This window comes from Ranitomeya imitator, chromosome 6, assembly GCF_032444005.1.
Source record: "Ranitomeya imitator isolate aRanImi1 chromosome 6, aRanImi1.pri, whole genome shotgun sequence".
Taxonomy (NCBI): domain Eukaryota; kingdom Metazoa; phylum Chordata; class Amphibia; order Anura; family Dendrobatidae; genus Ranitomeya; species Ranitomeya imitator.
Genome location: NC_091287.1, coordinates 412337692 through 412361636, shown reverse-complemented (window position 1 = coordinate 412361636; position 23945 = coordinate 412337692). Strand labels below are relative to the sequence as shown.

At 41.9% G+C, this 23945-nt stretch overlaps 1 protein-coding gene across 1 annotated transcript in view; it reads left to right on the top strand.

Moving 5' to 3' along the window:
- The first annotated feature begins 836 nt into the window (after positions 1-836).
- LOC138642774 (desmocollin-2-like) overlaps positions 837-23945 on the top strand; it is a 33270-nt gene continuing 10161 nt past the window's right edge. Inside the window, exons 1-11 of the mRNA XM_069731243.1 lie at positions 837-1101; positions 8082-8166; positions 9251-9462; positions 13751-13867; positions 15191-15346; positions 16721-16865; positions 19720-19886; positions 21279-21413; positions 21584-21769; positions 22979-23238; positions 23524-23666. Of these exons, the coding sequence (XP_069587344.1) occupies positions 1051-1101; positions 8082-8166; positions 9251-9462; positions 13751-13867; positions 15191-15346; positions 16721-16865; positions 19720-19886; positions 21279-21413; positions 21584-21769; positions 22979-23238; positions 23524-23666 (1657 nt within the window). The 5' untranslated portion in view covers positions 837-1050. The remainder of the gene's footprint in view (positions 1102-8081; positions 8167-9250; positions 9463-13750; positions 13868-15190; positions 15347-16720; positions 16866-19719; positions 19887-21278; positions 21414-21583; positions 21770-22978; positions 23239-23523; positions 23667-23945) is intronic.

Sequence of the window (23945 nt, the reverse complement as noted above, 5' to 3'; positions counted from 1 at the left end):
GAAATATTTTTGAATTGAAGGCGGCAGGAAGTGAAAAGGGCTTGGTTATGCGGTTTGAAGGAGAGATCAGTGTCAAGGATTACCCCGAGGCAGCGAGCTTGTGGGACTGGGGAGAGTGGGCAGCATTTACTGTAATGGATAGGTTCGTTGGGGGGGTGAGATGGGGGAAAGATGATGAATTCTTATCTACATTACAGAATGCTGTGCATAAGCCCCTGATGCCGGGGGCCGCAGTTTATAGGGCCAGAATGAGGTGACAGATTCCCTTTAACAACTTGCCGATTTTAGGAATTGGGGCAGAAGCCGGAGCAGGCGGACAGCTGGTCGTTTTTCCATAGAAACGCTTGTGTATGTTCTCCTTGGCGTTTTCTGAGACGTCTTTCAGTGTGTACACAGCCTAATGCTATGGGCACACAGAGGTAATTATGGAGTCTTTGAGGAGGATTAGTAGAGTCTGCTGTAAAAACACTCAAGGGAACATTTGTAACCAGAAAGAAGTCTACAAAAACTCCACAAGACACGTCGGTGTTTTCCTGCAGCAGCAGCCATGTAAACCCCCGGGACCGGCTGCACAGAAGCTCCAGGGCCACATTCTTGGGCGCCGCATCACCGCAGTCTCCGGCACCGGCAGGAATATGGCGGCGCTCTGTGCAGGGACACAGGAATGCGCCCGCTCCTCCCGGCTGACTGGAGCTGGACGTCGCCCTGACTCACAGGCCGGTGACACAAGGACTCTGCCCTCACAGGTAACAATATGACTCTCTTCACAGTCACAGGTGGGAGGCAATAAAGTTTATTTATGAAACTGGGGAGGCCCCGCCCGGCGGGGAGGTCACACCTCTATGGCGTCCACAAGGGAGGGGACAGGTGAGCAGTGTGCTCGGGAAGTCAGGGCGGGCGGCAGCCGAGGGTGCAGAGCCGAGGGTGCAGAGCCGAGGGTGCAGAGCCGAGGGTGCAGAGCCGAGGGTGCAGAGCCGAGAAGACGGACACCGACAGGAACGAGAGTGAACCTTCATCTCTGCGCACCGGGAGCCGCGGGACCTGCTCAGCATGGGCTGCACACGGCTGTGTCTTCTGGGCTGCTTCCTGGCGCTGCTCCTGGTGAGAGCCATTATTACTAGTGTCCGATGTGTCAGGCCGCTCCTCATGCAGCCTAGTGGCCGATCCGTGGGTGCCAGGGTGCCCTGATTATAACCGATGTAGCAGAGCCGAGTGTGTTATTAGGGTCATCACACACTGTAAGAGAGCAGGGCTGTGTGTGTGTGCCCCCCTTCTGATTGTGTGTGTGCCCCCCTTCTGATTGTGTGTGTGCCCCCCTTCTGATTGTGTGTGTACCCCCTCCTGATTGTGTGTGCCCCCTTCTGATTGTGCGTGTGCCCCCCCCCTTTCTGATTGTGTGTGCCCCCTCCTGATTGTGTGTGCCCCCTCTGTGCTTCACCCTCTCCTGGTTTGGGGTTACATATACACAGTGCAGGCAGCTGTAGTGGGAACCTCAGCTCTGCTACATCTGTACCCGCCACATTCAGTCTTCTCTGAGTCTCGCCTGCCTGTGATTGCTGTGACATATGATATAAAGTCTCTTGTTATGCTATTCATGCACAGGACGCTGCTTCTGATGGAGGCAAGATGAATGAATGGCGGCGATATGTCTGGTTGTATCTGATGTGGCGGAAATATTCCTGGGATTTGTATCAGTCTGGTCCAGTTATGGCGGTGTTATCAGTTTATATAGAAATGGTTCCGATTGTCCTGTGTGTGCCACCCTGGCAGATTGTGTCCGCAGCCACTTAGACATGGCATCCTATGCTTTTACCCCTTACGGATCATCCAGACGTCACTTTTTCATGTACAAGCTCTATGTGTGTTTATCATGGCTAGATCTTGCCCCTATTATTATTATTCCTCACCCATCCCTTGTAGATTGTGAGCCCTCGCGGGCAGGGTCCTCTCTCCTCCTGTGCCAGTCGTGACTTGTATTGTTCAAGATTATTGTACTTCTTTTTATTATGTATACCCCTCCTCACATGTAAAGCGCTAATAATAATAATATTTTAGTCTATGGGACTGTCCCATCCACACAAATATAAAAGGGACACGTCTGACTCTGATCCCAGTCGCAATCAAAGCCATATATCCAAGTCTATGGTTCTTTGAAAAATTCGGACAGCGTTCAGATGCCATCAATGCTCTGTCTTTCTCTGTGTGAAAGAAGTTATAGAAACCCTATTTTATTTTTTTTACCCTCATCGGTGATGAAACTCTTAATGGTAAAAACTGCCACTGATCAAATCCGATCCTAAACACTGATGACACTTGGTCGTTATTTTTTTGTATATTTGTTAAATCCCGCTGTCTGACCCTAATGGTTTGACTGTGTCCTTTTACATTACTCAGTATTTTAACCTAAAGTCCTATTTACAACTTTTGGAAACAACACCATGAGTTTTGCCAAATGACAAACCCAGCACTGCTACATCTCTGCTTGGCCATGATTTGGTGTCAGATTGTACTGGATTAAGTATTGTCACTATGTGTGAGTGTATTTACCAAATATTGGCTTTTTGTTTATTGCTAGATATGTAGTATATTGGTTCATGTGTGCCCGGACTTAACCCTTTGTTTGCTCACTGCATGTATCAGTAGTGCGGAGGCGGTCGGGGTGTAGTAATTGTTTGGGTGTGAATGGATACCTTGGCTCTTTTCGCTGCTCTTGTATGGTATCGGCATCTACACTATCGATATTCCAGTGTCTAATCTCATGGGTGGAGAGAAATCCATTGCCCCATCATTGGGATGGCACTTACATGGGCAGCAGTTGTGACACATACGTAAAGTGTTACATGAGACAATGTGTCAGTGGATGACGGCCGGTGCTTCAGGTCTGGCTTGTTTGACTATTATTTTTGGCATAAATCATAAGTGGTATAATGATACGATGCAACATGGCAGGAAGCCTTGAACATCAGCGGAGAGAGGCGATGCTGTGCATTGATTGTTAGCACCACACTGCGGCTATTTCCTAGTGTGGACTCGCTGACACATTCTGTCTGAGTTCTTATAAGTATATGGTAAAAGTAGGAGAGAGGTACGATTGGGGCTCATGAGGAATAGCTGATGGGCGACAATTGAGACCTGAGGCCATTGTATAGATCCCGTTTTCCTCGTATCCCTTGTTGTTGGCTTGTATGGTTCATCTAGACTGTAGTTATCGGAGATTGTAAATTCACACTAAAAAAATATGTGGGTTTTGGGGCAGATAAGCCTTAAAATCAATGTCAAGAAAGAGATTTGATCTTTTTTTTGTTTTAAATCTCTGCCATGACCTTTCAAAGTACAATTTAAGGCCCCATTCACACGTTCAGTATTACATCAGTATGTGTAAGCCAAAACCAGGAGTGAAACAATCAGAGCAAAAGTACCATACAGTATAATAGAAACACATCACCACTTCTGTATTTATCACCCACTAAAATACTGACCAAATACTGAACGTGGCCTAAATGTAACACGCCATTCATACATATGTTAGAAGGGTGAATCTCTGGTCTTCCTAATAAATGGTATCTGGTATGAATTGTATCTATCAGAATCCATACGGGGACAACATCAAATAAGCTTTGTTTTATTGAGAAGTGTCTGTTTTGGATCACATTGTACTGATCCAGTGTCTGGTACAGTAGCTGTGGCGGGTTGTACGTCTCGCCCAGCACTATACGGCCTGTAATGTGGAAGTAAAGCTCCTTTCTTTGTGCTGTACATAACAATCCTGCGTGTTAATGCTGCAGTGACAGCCCGGCTTTCATACGTGTTAAGTTCCTTTAAGTCTGATCAAATAGACTCGTATGTCAGGGAGTTTCATGTACAGCAGTTGCCTAATATGCTTCTATTATTTGTGTTGTTTCATTGGAGCGTGATAATGATTAGAGGCCGGGTTGGTATTGTGGTGGTTTTTTTTGTGTGTGTTGGCTGATTCTGTAATGGAGGGTACAGTTCCCCTTTTATTTTTCTCTTTCTGGAAATAGTTAAAAATGCATGTTAAACAAAACTTTGTATTTTTGCATTAGTGTGTCTTATCTGCATTTTCTTCTCATTACAAGTCGTGTATTTCATGGATCGTTTGATTTCAAGATTTCTCATAAAATCACGAGTTGTGACGTGAAAAATGCCACAAACATATGACATGGTAAAATGCTGAACAAAGCTTAACTGACTCTATCTGAAGCCATGGCGACTTGATGGATGAATGAAATGTAGGAAGATCAATCTTGTGCAAGCCTAGATAGGTTCATCAGGGTCTTCTCCACGTATATTTTGGTTGAAAAAAGCCATTGGGTTGCTGGTCTTCCTCTTCTCCTTGTGCTTTCGTTTTGTCAGACAATGATGTCCTTCTCCAGTGATTGCCGTCTTCGTATGATATGTCCAAAGTTGGCAAGTTGTAGCTTAGTGATCCTTTGTTATGATTAGGTGACCTTGGAGAAGCATGAAAACTTTCACTGGAGTAGGTGGTAACTATACTGACCGCAAACCCTTATCTTAACATCGCAACTAGAAGTAGCCGTGGGGTGTGCCTAACAAAACCTAGACACCTCGACACAGCCGGAGGACTAAATACCCCTATAGATGGAAATAGGAATTCTACCTTACCTCAGAGCAGAACCCCAAAGAATAGGCAGCCCCCCACAAATATTGACTGTGAGTAGTAGAGGAAAAGACACACGCAGGAAGGAAACAGGATTTAGCAAATGAGGCACACACTAGCTAAATAGGAAAGGATAGGACAGGATACTAAGCGGTCAGTATTAAAAATCCTTCCAAAAATATCCACAGCAGAAAATACAAAAAACTCCACCATCTAACTAAAGATGTGGAGCGTATATCTGCAACTCCAAAGAATCCAACAAGACTGAGAAAACACTGACACAGTCTAAGCTATACAAGAGAAAAACAAATGAATAGCACAGAATATAAGCACACTGCATGTGTGCCACAGAAAAAGAAACAGACACTTATCTTTGCTGAATTGGCAGCTAAGCAGGAGAAGTCAGAAAGTGATCCAACACTTCCCAAAAAACATTGACAACTGGCAAGGACTAATGAATCCTGCACACCTAAATATCCCAGTCAGAACTGCAATCAGCAGATACACCTGGCCAGGACTGCAACTCAGAGACAACTGCATTCCCACCTACAACCACTGGAGGGAACCCAAAAGCAGAATTCACAACATCCTTACAAAATGCTATATACCAGTTAGAGCATTGCAGGAGCCAATTTGACCTTTAGAATGACCCCCAAATGCCAATTTTCATAGACCTTAACAGAGACAACCTGTGAAATGTTGGCACTATATAGATATTGAGAATTGATATTTATGTAGGATAGCCATAGAGAGCTATGTAGCTTCAGTAGAAGTAAAGTCATTCATTATCAGGTTTAATTTAGGCCCCATTCACACCTCCGTGTTTAAGCACGCACATGAAAAAAATGGCACCAGTGTCATCCATGTTTTTCATGGATGGTGGATAAATAAATTTCAAAGCTTCTCCTATCCTTTGCCGTGTTAATTACAGACCGCACACAAACTGTACTCTACCATCCATGTGCTGTACGTGTTTTCAGGGACCCAATAGACTTGTATTTCCTTTTTTTCATCCATGAAGAAGAATGGACAAGTCCCTGTGAGTTTTGTACGGACACAGTCTGTGGAAAACGGACATGTTCATAGCCACATAGATTATAATGGATACATATTATAGCTGTGAAAAAAAAAAAAATTGATACAACACGGATGTCTGAATGAGGCATAAGATGTATGAAATTACAAATAAATTGTAAAGAACTGAAAATAGTTTAACTACCGTATTCCCCCAAGTGCTGAGTACTCCAGTACTGATCTAGGGGGCATGTGGTGGCGCTATATGATCGTGGACATAGTTCTGGGATTTAACCAGAATAGGGTGTGAGACCTGTTTTTTTTTTTTTCTTCCTTCTATACATTACAAAATGGTGAATTCTCTGAATAACCTTTTGAACCCTGCAAACTACTGCTCCTTTGTTCCCAGGATAAGCAGTAAAGTGATCTGTTCCTCTCAGGGAGATGTGCTGATGTATTTGGTCCAGAGAGGCTTGGTCTCATGACCCCTAACACAGGTTACTGACGAAAGCCCAGCACCAAGACTCAGGAATGTGGAGTGGTGGGCAATGGGGAAGCTGCCTGACAAGCAGATTAATTGGTTTCTGATAACACTGCTTTATAGCTTTCCTCTTTTACTATTAAAATGGGTTTATAGTAGATTCTGCAAGGTTTCAGAGAAATGGTTAAATGTTTATGACATGACGTTTTCTTGTCAGGGCACAAGCACGTCATGTACATAAATCTCTTCACATGTTCTTACGTATGTGCCCAGCACAACACTGGGCTTGGTCTGTGCAGTCAGAAGGAGAATGATGGTGGAAAGAAAGGTCTGCCAGCATTATGATTATTTTGCTTAGTAGCTGACATGCTCCAGATGGGCAAAGGTTCTTACCTTAGTTTTCTGGGTGGAAGAAATAAACCCCAATTCATCATTTGCATTTTTTTTCCCCTTTTCTGTCTTGTGTTTTTTTTGTTTGTTTGTTTTGTTTTGTTTGGGCACTAAATTCTTCAAAATGGTGCTCGCGGTTCATGAATTTGGTGCAAAGTTAAAATAAATAAAAATGTCACTTTTAGGCCATGTGCACAAGTTCAGTATTTGACCTCCATATTTGTAAGCAAAAATCAGGAGTGCAACAATCAGAGGAAAAGTATAATAGAAACACGTCACCACTTCTGTATTTATCACCCATTCCTGGTTTTGGCTTACAAATACTGATGTAAAATACTGACCAAATACTGAACGTGAGAACGTGGCCTTATCTGTCTTGAAGTGTTTTGCGACTATTGTCTCCAAATGTCTCACATATTGCAAAGTGGTGCCCCCAAAAAAATAATAATAAAAAAAAAAGTGCCGCAATACTGGCATATATATTCTAGTATATATGCATTTCTCCTCCCTCCACCTCCCCAAGTCAAAATTGATCAGGCAAAGGGCAGGTTCATATTGCGCTAATGGCAATGCGCTGACGGCATCCGCTACGCAGTGGCACTAACGCAATGTAACGGATGCTTCAGTGCACCCATTGACTGCCGTTATGTAGCGCATCGCTAACGCATGTCATAATCGGCACGTGTTAGCGATGTGCCGTCCTTCTGTGTCGTACCCTCGGACACGGTGTGCAGCGTTTCCGAGTCCGTCACTGCTAGCGTTTGCATCTCGGCTTTGGGAAAATGGCCGCCGCGATCTCTTCTGCACACGCGTGGCATCCCGCGGCCATTTTCCTGAAGCCCCGTGCAGCAGAGCACTCCATCTGCGCACGCACGGCCCCAGGAAGATGGCCGCCCCCACCGATGACAGGGGGTGATAGCGCAGATCGCGCGCTGCTTGTTCACGTGCCCACAGTGGATTAGTCACTTCAACATGCGCACACCACTACGCCACCAACGTAAAGCTGAGGAAGAAACAGCGCTGTGAACACGCCCACCCGACCTGACCAGCCTGATTGACAGGCGAAAACGGCGACTTTGGTAATGTATTTTGCAGCATAGGTGGGGAATCGGGGTACACTACATACACTATTGTAACGCACAGCGCAGGCCCTATTTAACAGTATTTATATCTCAATCTGAAAAAACGGGGTGACAGGTTCCCTTTAAAAGGCACTAGCGTTGGTGCAGTCCGTTTAACGCATGCGTTGAACGGACTGCACCACCGCAATATGAACCTGACCTAAAACCTCTGAAATCGCTGAATTCCACCCACAGAGCAGAAGTAAAAAAAAAAGCATGCAGGCACATATAAAATGGACTTTAAAAAAGACACAAATAGAATAGTGAATTGGGTGTGAACAAAAAGGGCACAAAACTAGACAAAAAAAACAGGCACTGGGCAATGATAAATCTGGGCCAAGGTGCTAGCCATAAGGAGAATGAATTGGATATCTTATTCTAGAGACATTTTTATAACGACTAGTGCACATTACTTATTTTTCTCTTTTTATTTTAGCCATTGATCGTTTTGGGAAAGCAATGCCACAAAGTGAAGCTCACAGTACCACCTGTCATCTACTCCGGATATTTGGTTGGCAAAGGTGAGTTGTTGCCCTTTTATTTGTCCCAGGTATCTGTAGACCATCCCTGTATTTAGATTAACATTTTAAAGGGTTTTTCCAGGATTTGAGGACTGTCTCACAGGGAAAGTGATAATCTAGTAAAATAACCCTTTGATAACTGGCTGCACTGGTGGTCCTCATAATGTATATATTTCCCATGACTGCTGCAGCTATATACTGGAGTTGGCGGTGATGCCGGCATGTACAGCATGAGACTGCCTGGCGAGGTATGGTTATTTTATAGTGTTGTTACTTTGCTTGCTTTTGGGTTACTGTAATTGTATAAAGTCCTAGAAAAGATGGTTGGCGTGTGCTGGTGTAATTGTGTTGCTAGGCTTTAAAGCACAGGATACATCTGGATTTGTGAGCCACAGTTACAGAATAGCATAAAAATTTTTTAGGTCATTGATGCAACCAGGTATCCTCTAATAGATCAGTAGTGAGGATATAGCTTTCCCTAAATGTTAAAGAGCAGACCCAGCTTGAGGATGGGGCTCTGAAGTACCGTAATTGGTCATTTCTAAGGAAATGAATAGTCTACAATGAAAAGCTCCCTCAGCTGGAAAAGGTTTGAGCACATTCTTCGGTTCCCACATCTATTACCACTTATATTAAATGCACTTCAAGTTAATAGGATGCCACATAACCACACTGAAGCTCTCCGACTTTAATTAGTGGCTTGCCTACAATTCATCATTAGGGTGAAACAAGCGTATGGGGAAAATTCACCCGATTATTCTAGCTGAAACTCCAATGATTTTCCATATGCTCGTCTGCAGTACCCTAAAGATTTTTTTTTTCCTTCTAATTTTTATCCATGCGCCATTCGTGTCAGAGTGCGATCCACTTTCATACGACTGCATTGAAACATGCCACATACATTTTCCCAGTATTATTATAGAAATTTTCCGTAAAAATCGAATACGACTCTCCCCCCAATACATTGGTTTACGTTTACTGCTGTTTCTTATCCTCAGATTTTCACTGAATGTTTCCGACAGTAGATAAAGATAGTATTTTTCTTGTTTTCTTACATAAATATATATATTTTTTTATTTACTAGTTAACCTGAAATCATGTATGCATCTCAATGATGTTATCAGTGGAACAGATAATCCTGATTTTGTTGTTGAACATGTGGATTCCCATTACGCCATTTATGCTACGAAGCGTATTACAATACCTGATCATCCTCTGTCATTTGGAATTATTCTGAAAGATGAAGTTTCCTCGTCTGAGAAGATTATTTCTGTGAAGCTTATAAGTGAATCAAAGGTAAATCCATTAATCTGGGCAATTTAGTCTCATGTAAAATCTTGAACTCCAAAAGCAAACATACAGCATTTCTTGCTGTTCTTAGGAATACTGCGCTTTACTGGGGATGCAGATACAAACAGGAGCAACCGAGGCTGCTTAACCCCTTAGTGACCGAGCCAAATTTTTTAAATCTGACCAGTGTCACTTTATGTGGTAATAACTCTGCAACGCTTCAACAAATCCCAGTGATTTTGAGATTGTTTTTTCGTGACACATTATACTTTATGATAATGGTAAATTTTGTTCAACATTTTTTGTGTTTATTTATAAAAAATATCAAAAATTTGAGAAAAATGTTAAAAAATTAGCAATTTTCTAAATTTGAATGATTATCCCTTTAATCCAGATAGTCATACAACAGCAAACCATTAATAAATAACATTTTCCACATGTCTGCTTTACATCAGCACCATTTGTAAAATGTTATTTTATTTTGTTAGCATTTTAGGAGGTTTAAAAATGTAGCAGCAATTTTTCATTTTTTCAAAGAAATTTACAAAATTTATTTTTTTAGGGACTTATTCATGTTTGAAGTGACTTTAGGGGTCCCATATATTGGGAAACCCACAAACGTGATACCATTTTAAAAACAGCACCCCTAAACATATTGAAAACTGCTGTCAGGTAGTTTATTAACCCTTCAGGTGCTTTACAGGAATTAATGCAAAGTGGTATGACAGAAATGAAAATGTGTATTTTTACCACCTAAATGTTGCTAACTTCTAAACAGATTACTACAGCCATCAGACTCTAAGACCACTATTTGGTCATGAATTGCCATGGCAAACATCAGGACAACAAAATCATGATCTGAGGGCACCAATTGTGACAAAGAAGAAGCCCCCACACTCTGTTAACCATTTATAATGATGTAGTCACTATTGACAGCAGCATCTAAGGGGTTAAACAGATTTAGATGGTGCAAATACTGATCGTGGCTGGTACAGCAAGTTGTCAGCTATAGTGTACAACCGACAGATGCTGGATTGTCCTCTGTATGGGGAGGCTATTCTCTTATATCTCAGATCAGTTAAAAGACGTATTGGCGGTCATTAAGGGGTTAAAGGGGTCCTCTGGGGTGATGTTATGGGAGCCAGATGGTATAACTTCCCACAGGTGAAGTAGGTTCCCAGGTCTCCCGTGTGTAGATGGAGTTGGTGTAATAAGAAACAGAGGACACAGGGTTGCAGTCTCTTTACCTCTTTACTGAAGCAATTCAGGCAGCCACAGTCCAGGGTACCGGATCACAGGTGCTGGTGGTGGTCCGGCCGGCTTGGAAGCAAGTTGGGATTTCCCCCTCCCAGGTGAGGTTAGAAGCCTTCCCTCTAGCGCTGTGGTGTAGTTCCTTGCTGCCTATAGCTGTCCAACAAGGTCCTCACGAGGTTTCTGTCCTTTTGTGTTAGTGGGACACTAACCTGTATGACAGGTGGCTTGAGCCTTTTGACAGGGTCTCTATCACGACCCGGGCTCTATATGCCACTGTGTCTTCAGGTGTTAGGGCGGGCAAGTGACCTGTAGTACAGTTGTCCTACTGGTTTCTGCTGTGAGTCCTAGAGCCCCTCACAACCTCGGTTTCCCGGCCACCGGTATCTGCGCTCTGTCAAGAGGTAGCTAAATTGCAGCTATTTTCTGGTCTTAATTTCGCCTTTGCCTCTTTTCCCTTTCAGTCTCTTTATCAGTTGCTCTGCTCTGTCTTTCCTTCCCAGGAGCTGCAGAATCACTCGTCTGCCCGGCTCCAGCTTTCCTTCCTCACACGTCGCTCTCCTCTCACCAACTAACTCTTCCTAACTACCTAGCAACGGACTCATCCTGACCAGAGCGAGCAGCTCCCCTGAAGTCGGGTATAGAGCTCCCCCTTCTGGCCTGAAGTCAGAATGGTGTTGTGTGTGCTGATTACCTGATAAATGGATCCTTCACTGCTTCCAAGCGTGACATCACTCCCCGTGAGGAAAGCAATGCCATTGTAACAACCGGTTACCTGGGGTGTTACACTCCCATAGGCTTATATGGGTGCGAGTGAGCCGAGTCTCGGTGCCAATCGCAGCATAATCGCAGATGTGATCTGCCCCATATAGTAACACTGGGCCGAGTGCTGTGCCATGTTTTATCGCATATCTCTCCGCCGTATTGTACGGTAGTGTGACTCTGGCCTAACTAATTAACTTTGTATGGTTTGGACACTTCTTTGTTTGCTTTCCTTGGCATCTAATGTGGATAGACTCAGCACTGCATATTTTTAAACTGTACTTAGACAATCCCTCCTGCTCATATTAGAAACAAGGTACTAACAATTCATGCACAGATGCAATAAATGTAACATTGTCGAAGTGTCACCTTCACTAAAAGGCAATTTGTTATTGGCTAATACTGCATAAGATATTGTTAAATTTGTGTATGCCATTTGTATAATTGTTTTAGTCAATGTGCCATTTACAAGTTGTGTGCCAGATTCCTTTTTTTCTCTCTCTGATAGTTTCCCTAATGTCATCACATTTGCAATCCCGCAGCTTGCATTCCTCATGTTGCCTCTGGTTTGTCTCAGGCAGAGGGGACAAAGTTTTATCACGCTACTATACTAGCTTTGATTCCTTTCTAATTGCCAAAAATAAGTCTGTAATATAGGACTACTGTCCCCTCACACTGCAAATGCTCAGTGTATCCTGCCTGACATACAGTAACTTCAGACTACAGAGTCTATGTATCCTGTGTGATGTCATGTCAGTCTGGACCGTGTCTCCTTCTTCTGATAGTTTCACCAAGTCAGCTCTTACCAGCAGGAGGCAGGGGATCACTGGGAAATGGCATTTAGTCCAATACACTCGAAATTCTGCACATAGCACTTGTGGATAGAAGAATGGGGCAGTGTGAGCAAGGGAAGTTTTGTTACTGTGCAGCTAATCATTGTATGCACTCGCCTAATATTCTTTCTCCTATAAAAGAAAGGCAATGTGAGCAGCAGGGCGTCATAGTGAGGATGGTGGAGATAGCTTGGAATGGAAGGGATGATTGCTGCCCAGAAGGATCTGATGGGTGATTATTTCATACTGTTGTATATTATTATTATTATTATTATTATTATTATTATACATTTTTATAGCGCCATTTATTCCATGGCGCTTTACATGTGAATACGGGGCAAATATAGACAAATACATTAAACATGAGCAGATAACAAGGCACACGAGTACATAAGGAGGGAGGACCCTGCCCGGGAGGGCTCACAGTCTGCAGGGGGTGGGTGAGGATACACTAGGAGAGGGAAAAGCTGGCTGTGCGGCTGTTCAGTAGGTTGAGGATCACTGTATATAAGAAATTACCGTAGTGAACTCTCGCCAACAAAGGAGAGCATTTACTATATTGGTGGTTAGACGGAGAAGACAAGACACTGCTGCTTGTAATGATTTGTTCAGAATCAATCAGAGCTGAGGTGAAACTACTTCCCCGGCCCTTATTGGTCTGGTCAGACAGCGTCTGATTGCATGAAACGGAAATTCCACCCACTGCTATGGTCATACACTATAACTGAGAAAAAAAATGATAAAGTTCTGCTTTAACAGCATAAAAACTCGGAATAATCTGTCCTGTTTGTCATGAAAGAATGTTTGGCCCATTACCATAAAATGCAGGGTGTGTAGTGCTTTAAATAACTTTGCAGAGAAACCCCTGCAGAAGCTTTAGTGATCTGTTGCAGGTAAGGAAAGTCTGACAACACTGGACCTGATTTATATGGCATTCTTTTTAATTGTTTCGTGCTAAGCTTCTGTTATTTCTTAAAGTGATTTTTAGATTGTGAGGCTCGGATTCCTTCCTGAATTACATTATTTGTAATGTAAAAATAAGTGCCACCAAAATATGACTTTAAAGGAGTTTTTCCACTTTTTCGATTTCAGTAATGTAGAATAACAAAGATTAGTTTTCTGTTCCCCGCCCGCCGTTGCTCTGGTGTCTGTTTTGGCTGCAGCGGTGATGTGAGCTGTGACCACTGCAAGCAAAGCACAGAACAGAGCCATTGTGGGGCGCCGGCGCTGATCATTGGAGGCAGATTACTGTGACTCTGGTCTCTTTTATTTTCAATCACTGGAGGGATCCACTCTTCCAAAAGTGGAAATCCCCATCAATGCAATAAAGCAATGCTGAACAAGGAGAGAGTACATGAAGTCTTAAAGCTCTGCAATTTAGAATCTTTCCCTGTTTATTTGTTTCTGTAAATATATATATTTTTTAATTAATTTATTTTTCTTTTTAGGTTAAGAAAACAAGACAGGCCAGAGAACTGTTAAAGCGTACAAAAAGAAGATGGCGCCCTATGCCCTTTTCAGTCCATGAGAACTATAGAGGAAAATATCCATGCTTCGTTGAACGGGTAACCTATAATATACCATATATATATATATATATATATATATATATATATTTTAATTTATAGTTTAATTTATAGTACTGTTTTTTTTGTACACCAAGACACACCCCAGATTTAGATGGCAGAAAATAGGGAAAAAAGGTTTTCCTACTAATTAAAACATCACGGTGCATTTTCACTAGTTTTAATGCACTAGGGAGGCTATAGTTCTATTGTTTCCCTGCAAAACACTCTCACACTCTGAAAGACACTAGACCAAGTCTGGTAGAAGCTATTGCAGCTACTTAGGACATGGCCTACACAGATCAAATAGGTGAGAGAGTAGTTCTCTTGGTGATCGGGAAGGATTCACTGACAGTGTTCTCCTATATCAGAGGAAGCTGCCTCCAAACGAAGAGGCATGCCCACTTTTTGACAAGATTTTTTATTTTTTTCTTGACAAAATGTGCGTCTTATAATCTGAAAAATATGGTGTATATTCTATACATGTGTTCTATACATGTGAAATGCTCTGCAGGTTAGCAATGGTGTTATAAACCCAATCTTACACCTGATAATTAGGATGAATTAAGACGTCCGAGTATGGGCTCTGATTTCCTGAATCAGTCGCAGGACTTCAAACCCGACTGTTATGGCTGTATACATCTAAACTTTAGTCAAATTACTCCGATACAATCAGTGATAATGAATAACTTTGTGAGCCATAAGCATTTATCACTGAAACGCACACGCACACGTATATATCAGTTAGAGCCATGTATGTTTTATTGAAAAATGCTACACCATTTCAGAGAACACCTAATTTGAAGGCTTGGCAGTCTTCTTTCCTCGGCTCTAGAGACCTGTCAGTCAACTGAAGCGGGGCAGGTTGAAGCTGGCTTGGGACTAGGATGGACTAGTAAAGTCTCTCCCTAGGGTGCGCCTGGGTTTCAGACTGTTAATTTTCAATTGCCGCATTGGTTTCGAGTAGAACATGCCTGGATGCAGTTGTATTTCAGGTAGCATGAATCTAGTGCCAGGTTCCCTTTTAATATATGTGTACATACACAAATGCGGATGAAGAAGAACCAGCAGCAGGTTCTTATGCTGAGTTTTAACTTTCCTATGTGCTGTTCTTCTAGGTACCTAACTGCCTGCTCAGTTTCCATGCATCATAGTGATTATTATTTTCTGTTCTCAGCCAAGGTTAGGGGTGTACATAGCTAGACATGTTTTGCCATTCTCTCAAACTCCTAGCATGTAGTACAGCACGTCTTCCTACAAAATTAGCATTGGTAAATTGACGTGTTTTTTAAGTAAAAAATCTATTTTTTTTTTCTCCTGCAGATCCAGTCCGACACTCAATTAGAATATGAAATCTACTACTCTATCACAGGACAGGGGGTAGATCAGCACCCTGTTGGATTGTTTGAGATAAATCCTAAAACCGGTGATATATACATTACTGCACCAGTTGATCGTGAAGAATTTCCTTTCTTCCAGGTATATATATATTTTTTCTTTTCCTGATGTGAGAACAGAACATATTTTACAATCAATGGTGTTGTCCACTATTAGGACAACATTTTCTTGATCTGAATATTAGGCTCCATGAAAATAAAAGCAATTATACTCTCCTCCCATGCCAGTGCTGTTCCAGCGGTGTCAGCACATGCTCTCCTAATGTTATGACTCGTGAGCCCTGTCCCCAGTCAGCACTGGCGTCACACTCCCTGCCTTTGGACATATAAATAATCAAGAGGTAGTGAGCTGCCAGCCCCAGATCTGACTTCTCGAGTACATATAAGTCCAAAGTTGGGATCAGAGACACCAGCGCTTTTTGGCATGCAGGGACCATCTAATATATAATTGCCTAGAATACTACTTCCTGCAATTTGTGCCAACTTCCTGTCCGGAGCTAATGTCCGGAGCTAATGTCCGGAGATAAGTGACGTCAACAGTGTCCAGTGTCTGATTGGTTGCCGCCTGCTGCGAGCGACCAATCAGAAACGTGCCGTACTGTGACACACTCCGCCCGCCATTTTGGTGTGATTTTTGAATTTTTACCTCACAGCAAGTTTCTACTGCGTGGAGGCGGGCCCAGTGACGTTGCTCTTCAAGCTCCTGCCGAATTTCGTCAAAAAAATGATAATACCATTTACCAAAACTATATATATTTAGTTGTGAAGTGGTTCAGTGACATTTTCACACCAATTTTGAACTTTTGTTTGGTGTTTTCTCCATATACTGCCTATTATTTTTGTTCTTTCTTACTATTATTTATTAATTGTATTATTCTTACATTTGAATAAATAAAGTATATATGGATTCTAGACTCCCGATTCTTTAGAATCGGGCTGCCATCTAGTATGTCATAACTGTATATGAACCCTGGAAACGCGAGTGCCAACACTGCTGGAACAGCGCTGGCAGGAAAGTTGAGTAGAAGTGTTTATTTTCATGATGGGGGGGGGAGGGGATTTGGATTGAGAAGGGGTTGTCCTAGGATTGTCCAAGGGGTTGTCCTAGGATTTCCCAAGGGGTTGTCCAAATATTGTCACCTACCGGATGTAAAACAATTAATGTTCTGATTGTCCCTCTGCAAACAGAGATGTTAAACCGTAAGGACTTAAGAAAAATTGACTAGTTCAATGGGCGTTTTATCATTTGATATATTTGTTACTTTATTCTCCTAAAATAGTAAATTGGGGAATGTAAGCTTTTAGCCTTAGACTTAGTGATTGTCTTGCCAACTTCTTTCATGGCCTAGTCTAGGAATAGAAAAGCGCATTACCTTTAATAATGCATATATTTAAGGCTTATTGACATCAGACTTTTACACACTGTTTTCAAATATTCTTTGTATTTTGCTTGTAGCTTATGGCTTATGCAAAAACAAAAGATGGCTATGCACCTGAATCTCCCCTCGATCTGCCAGTCATAGTGGAAGATGACAATGATAATGCACCTGTTTTTACAGAAGCCATATTTTGTGCAGAAGTTCTGGAGCATAGCAAAGCTGGTAAGTCAAATCTTAGGCAATATTATTTCCTGTCACATTGGTGCATTAACATACTCTTTTATATATTCTGCCATCCAAGTCTTGTATCTAACCATGTGGTCTTATAATGGTTACTTTCTATGTATATGAGGCACTTTAGCATGCACAAAAAGAAAACGTATCTACCTATGTCTTCAGTCCTATCTGACGACTGGCATTTACATGTCGTTAAAAGCAAGGGCTGTGAAGACGGTAAGCCAAACCTCAGACTTTCCAAGACCAAGATCCTTAGATCAGGAACAGACATATATAGGACATTTCATAATTTTCCCAAATTGTTATGAAGCCATTTGCAGCACATCCTGCGCTGAACTACTGAACCCAATTTATTATTTACTAGATGGTGGCCCCATTCTAACGCATCGGGTACTCTAGAATATGTATGTATGTATGTATATAGCAGCCACATAGTATATAGCACAGACCACGTAGTATATAGGAGCCATGTAGTATATAGCAGACAAATACTACGTGGCCAGTGCTATATACTATGTGGCTGCTATATACATATATAATACCTGATGCGTTAATACAGGGCACACAGTATATAACACAGGCCAAACGGTATATTACACAGCCCACATAGTATGTAACACTGGCCACGTAATATATAGCACAGCCCACGTAGTGTACAACACAGCCCACACAGTATGTAACACTGGCCACATAGTATATAACAGTGGTCATGTAGTATATAGCAGCCACGCGGTCTATAACACAGCCCACTTAGTATATAACACAGCCCACGTAGTATGTAACACTGGCCACGTAGTATATAGCAGCCACGTGGTATATAAAACAGCCCACTTAGTATATAGTAATGTGGGCACATATCCCTGTTTAAAAAAAAAAAAAAAAACTATTTAAAATAAAAAAAAGTTTTTGCCGATGGCGCGCGGCTGCCGCCATCTGCCATTCCCAGGATGCATTGCGAAATTACCGCTAAGTCTTCTGGGTAATTTCGCAATGCAAACAGAAGATGGCGGCAGCCGCACACGTCTCGGTGGACTACGGAAGGTGAGAATAGCAGGTTTTTTTTTTTATTATTTTTAACATTAGATCTTCTTACTATTGATGCTGCATAGGCAGTATCAATAGTAAAAAGTTGGTTACACAGGGTTAATAGTGGTGTTAATGGAGTGCGTTACCTGCGGCATAATGTGGTCCGTTAACGCTGGCATTCACCCTGTGTGAGCGGTGACGGGAGTAGGGAGGGACTAATTCTCGGCCTGACTGTGCCCGTCGCTGATTGGTCGCGGCAGCCAGGACAGGCAGCTGGCGAGACCAATCAGCGACGCGGGATTTCCGAGACAGACAGACGGAAGTACCCCTTAGACAATTATATATACGTATATATAGATTTTAGGAGTCGGTCCACTTTATACTGACTTAACCAAAATGGACAGCGACTTCACAGCCCTGGTTAAGTGACAATAATATCAGCAGTGTCTTATGAGATGGCTTTACAGAATAAAATATCTCAAATGACATTGCTGGTATTATTGTTTCTGTTGCACGTAAACTCTGCTTGTCAGGACTGAATTACAGTGGGTGCGGGCATTTATATACAGGCCGGTCAGCCTACTGAACAAAACAATTATCATTACTGCTCAGAATTTTCAGACTGGAGATGTGAGAACGTTTCCGCCCATTAGGCTTCACTTGAGCTCAGGCACTTTATTGAGCACCACAACCCTTTTGATGTAGGATTTGGCAGGGATTTAAGCTTGAGGTCGCGGATCTAACAGTTGGCGCTTCTGACGTGATGTTATGGCATTTCTCAAGATGTTTATTTGGATTGGCAGACTTCCTTTTATAAAGGGAACGTGTTATCAGAAGCTTGATTTATACAATTAGTTATGTTCTGTGTCAAAGGGAAGCTGACGGTGGATACATGCTGCCCGATACATAAGTCGGATGAATTGGATGCTAGCTGCATTTAAAAGCTGACTGGGGACCAAGTACACAGGTGACTAGTTGAAAAGGCAGGTCCCCAGTGATTTTTGTCCTCCCCCCCTGCCAATGACTGAAAGGTCTCTCTCTATACATGCACAAAGGTGGACTCCCATCGCTTAAGGGGGAGCGGGTGTGTGGAGGCTTGGTTCCCAGGCAGCTGGTAAAGTATGTTTCAATGTCAAATATACATGTCTGCCATCACTCAGTCAGCATCTGATACCTGCTGGCCTTGGGTCAGGCAACATGTCAGGCTCCTTTACTACAATTATACATTAAGTCATCTTCTAATGATACATTCTTTTTAGGTCTCACTCGCTCAACTGTAGGTTCTCTTACCTGAGAGAATCAGGTTGATTATACAAATGATACACTGATCAGAATTTGATCCAAGTGTCGGTAGGGAGAATTGGAGCACACCATGAGTAGAAGATGGAGAACAACATTTTTTCATGCCGTGAGTCTGTGGAAATCAGACTACACTCAGATGATATCAGTGCAGTCCGATGGATTTCATGAGCTTATGGACTTGAATGGATGGTTTACATCCAATTTCAAAGTGAAATCACAGCATGCTGCAAATTTTTTTTTTTTTTCTTCCTCCACCTGACAGATTCTATATCAGTGAAAAGATCAGACATCGGTATTGTTCCAAGTGCTGTCAGATTTAAAAAAAAAATCGGATAGCACTTGTCCAATGTATACACTCATGTGAGTGAGCCTTCAAGGTAACATTTTCTTCAAAAGCAAATATCTAAAGTGGCTTGTCGTTTTATTTCATGACTTTTTATTCATTTTAGCTATAAAACGTAATAGTTTGCTCATGCATTTTGTATTAATGTTTTGTTGTTTCCCTGTGTAGGGAGTGTTGTGGGGAGGGTGAATGCTACAGACAAAGATCTCCAAGGCACGAGGCACACCCTTCTGAGATATGCTCTTCTTCAACAAATTCCTCCATCACCGAGCATGTTCAACATACACCCAGAATATGGCATAATCACAACGTCTTCAAACAGGCTTGACAGAGAGGTATTGCATTTTCTTCAGACGCATGAGTTTTTTTTAGTTTAGGCGTTGGAGTTTCCAGCAAGAGGGCAGCTGAGCACACAGAATAGAATGCTGGTGAACCTGGGCTGTCAGCTACTGACTTCAGAAGACCTGCCACTTCTGTATGGCCTGTCATTACATGCAAAAATGCATTTTATAGAAAATAGTATTACAAGAACCCTAGGTAAAGATACGAACACTTTCACACAATGAACGCTCTCTGTGTGGATTTTCACTTGAATTGGCAGTTTAGTACAGTAGCAGCAAAGTGAATGAGATTGTACCAAATCATATCCGCACGCTCTGAAAAAAAATCTCCAGTGTCATTTGACCTTCGAATGATAAATTTAACAGCGAGGCCATTCATGCTTCAGATTTTTCCCATTTATTTTTCTTTTTTCAATGCATAAGTTTCAATCCGCATTACAATCTGTGACAGATCTGCTTGTAAATCATGGATTTTGGCAGATTTTTATGTGGAGCTGAAGCAAAATCTAGAATGGAAAGATGTTTGTGTGAACATCCTCTGATAATACAGAAGGTCTCTCATTTAGAAATAGATTTTGTAGATGTGTCTGGGTATTCAATTTCAGAATGAGTATTTGTGTAAGACCACGTTCACACGGTCAGTATTTTACATAAGTATTTGTAAGCCAAAAACAGAAATGGTGACTTTTTTTCCATTATACTTTTTCACTCCTGGCTTTGGCTTACAATACTTATGTAAAATTCTGAACGTGGTTTAACTATATGTGATCTGTATGTGATCCCAGATCAGCTTCATCCTCTTTCACTAATTTAGTAACACCCTTACTGATGCTGTATAGACAGGAGTTTAGGTCAAACAGGCTTTTCACTTCTGCAATATTGTGTGTATCCATAAGCACCATAAAGGGGTTGTCTGGGCAAAATAAAACCTTGCCGGTGACTTTGAGCAGCACATCGATGGTTGTTTTCTGATCACGCACTGCCCAGTCACTTGAACACTGCAGCCAATCACAGGCTGCAGCATTCCAATGGCTGGTTGAACTGTGACTTCTCTTCTTCCTTTCTCTGTTTAGACTACAAAGTGGCCTGTGCAGGATATTAGTGGATGCCAGGAAGTCATAAATTGCTGAGGGTTTTCTTTTTTTTTTCTAACATCCTATTCCCCTTTGCAAGAATGTAACATTTTCCACAATCAGTCCTTTTAAATGTTTCCCAAGAAACTTATTGAAATAGGAACTCAAAAACTCTTCAAAAAGTCAAATAAGAGGGAATGCCAGCAAATTGTTAAATTAAAAATTCTTTGTAGAAGAATAAAATAGAACTTCTCATTACCGACTTTTGATTCCATGTTTTAACTTCTATGTGCTGTCTTTGCTTATGTTCAAGACTCAAGACCACTACACCCTTATAGTTGAAGTTCGTGATATGGGAGGCGGTATCGGTGCTTTGTCTTCCACCGGAACAATGTCTGTAACTGTGGTGGACGTCAATGATTATGCTCCCACCTTCGTTAAGCAGTCAGTAAGTGTTTCCATTTTTTGTAGTATCCTTGATACACTAACCTATGACTGTAGAATAAAGCGCCTGATTTACTACAAGAGACATTTCTAAGTACTCCAATCTGAATACATCATCTTCATCTGTGTCCTTTATTCCACATTTACTAATATTCCTATGATTCTTTCCATCAGTATGAAGTAGAAGTAAATGAAAATGAAAGTGGAATGGTCATACTGCGAATCCCCATAATAGACGATGACCTGGTTAACACGTCAAACTGGAGAGCTCTGTTTTCCATCACCCAAGGAAATGGGTTGGGTCATTTTAATATTACTACTGATCCAAAAACAAATGAGGGATTGCTCCGTGTTATCAAGGTAAAAAGACTTCATATTTCTATATACTATTGAGACTTCTGTTGCATACAAATAAATGACCATTGTGATGGTTTCCTCTAAGCTATACGGAGGAAATGTCTTGAAGGTATTTTCTGCCCCTGTAACAGTTTCTCTCTGCCATTTGTTGTGTGTGGTATTGATTTTCCTTGAATGAGGTGGAGCTGCAGTACCAGACTTAGCCATTAGACATGTGTGGTGCTATTTCTGTGGTAAAATGACATCTGTAACTGATTATCTGTAATAATCCCATCCTCTCATTTCTTGTGTATGTAACCCATTTAACCTAGGGGTTGTCACATCTTGTTAAATCGGTAAAATTTCAAATTGGTTTAGAAAGTTTTTTTTTTATTTTTGGGCAATGAGCAGTGTACTACAGAATTAAAAACTTCTCTGTCCAGACTGTAGTAGCCACCAGTGTCCTAAGCAAAGACCACTGGCTTGTGACAGTCACAACCCATACATTGAGAGCCCATGCATGTGCTGTGACTGTGACACAACCGCGACACATGGAGCTGCGGCGCCGATCAGCCGGAGCGATCCAGGAAGCTGGGTTCCATCTGCAACTTATTCGATAAGAGCTATAGCTTGCTGAATAAGAGGGAACCCGAACAAATTCGCTCAACTCTACTCACAAGCTGGCTCGGTCTGGTCAGCCTCGGAGCCGCCTATGCAATGCTGTCTCTGCTTGTAGCATGGAAGAGCACATTAAAATAGTTTTAATGTTTTTTACGTGATTATTTGTCTGGTACGGTGTACAATCCTATACTAAATTAAATATGGAGTTTGTGATGACTGCATACTCTTACCATACATGACTGTTATACTCAGAGCCCATTGAGCTGATTTTATCAGACTTTCATTAAAAAAAATTCTCCATTCTGACAATGAAAATCAGACGGCATTCTGCTGTTGTCGGTGTTGTCCAATATTTTCAGACACATTTATTTCCATTGCCGATTTTGATCCGACTCCTTGATTTTCCAACAACCTCTCAGTCCCTAAAATTCACAGATGTGTGAATGGGACCCATCAACTGTTACAGGTATGAGTGCTATTCGTAAAAACCACGGATGGCACTCCTGTGTGAAAATTGGATGTTTGAATGGGCCCTTATCTTGTTTAAAATTTACTATTCCGCAATAACTCTAATGTGGACAACTGTCAAATAAAATTTCCTTTTGTCTTTAGCCAATAAACTATGAGGAAACCAAACGATTTGTGTTACAAGTGGCAGTTGCTAATGAAGTGAGCCTTGTAACACAGGCCGGGACAAAAACCAGTGGTGTAAACACTATTCCAGTTACGGTCATTGTCAAAGATGTGGATGAGGGACCAGAGTGCCAACCCACAATTAAAGAAGTGCGTGTGAAAGAAAATCAGACAGCCGGAATTGTTGTTACTGACTTCCCAGCAATTGACCCTGAGACTAAGAGCAGCTCTGGAATTCAGTAAGTGCCTTTGTATTTATCCACTATTAAGGACTGTGCAGGATTAGAAAATCCTGGCTGCGTCCAGTGACTGCACCATTCCTGACCGTGGGTTGTGCATGCTACAGTGTCTCTGCTCCATTGTGGCTAGTAGGGTTGAACTGCAATATTATGCGCAGCCTGCGGACATATTTTGGTATTAAATCAGCCATGTTCTTGAAATCCTAGGCACCTCCTTGCAATGCACTGGTTCTCGTACACTTTACTTTATATTTTAGTGTTCTAATAATGAATACTTCACCACAGGTACAAGATTTTGACAGATCGTCTGTCCTTGGTTAACGTTGATGCAAATACCGGCCGGATAACAACAGCAAAAGTTTTGGACTATGAGTCTAAAGATATTCCAACTCACCAATACAATGTAACAATTTTGGCAACTGATCAAAGTAAGCGTTTCTGCTCTTTATTATCAATATTTGCTTTGATGCGGTTATTTTACTTGCATTTTGAGTCTAGAGATGCGTAATGTCAATGTTTGCACAAGGATGGATGGAAGAATGAGCTCAAGAGGTTGCAGCTTATTTCAAGTTTTCTTGATTCTTGGGTCTAACTTCATTTGGTTGCTCTCTAATCTTGATATGATGCAACCATGTTTTTCCCTATAAGAGTAAAGGCCCCTTCACATTAAGCGACGCTGCAGCGATACCGACAACGATCCGGATCGC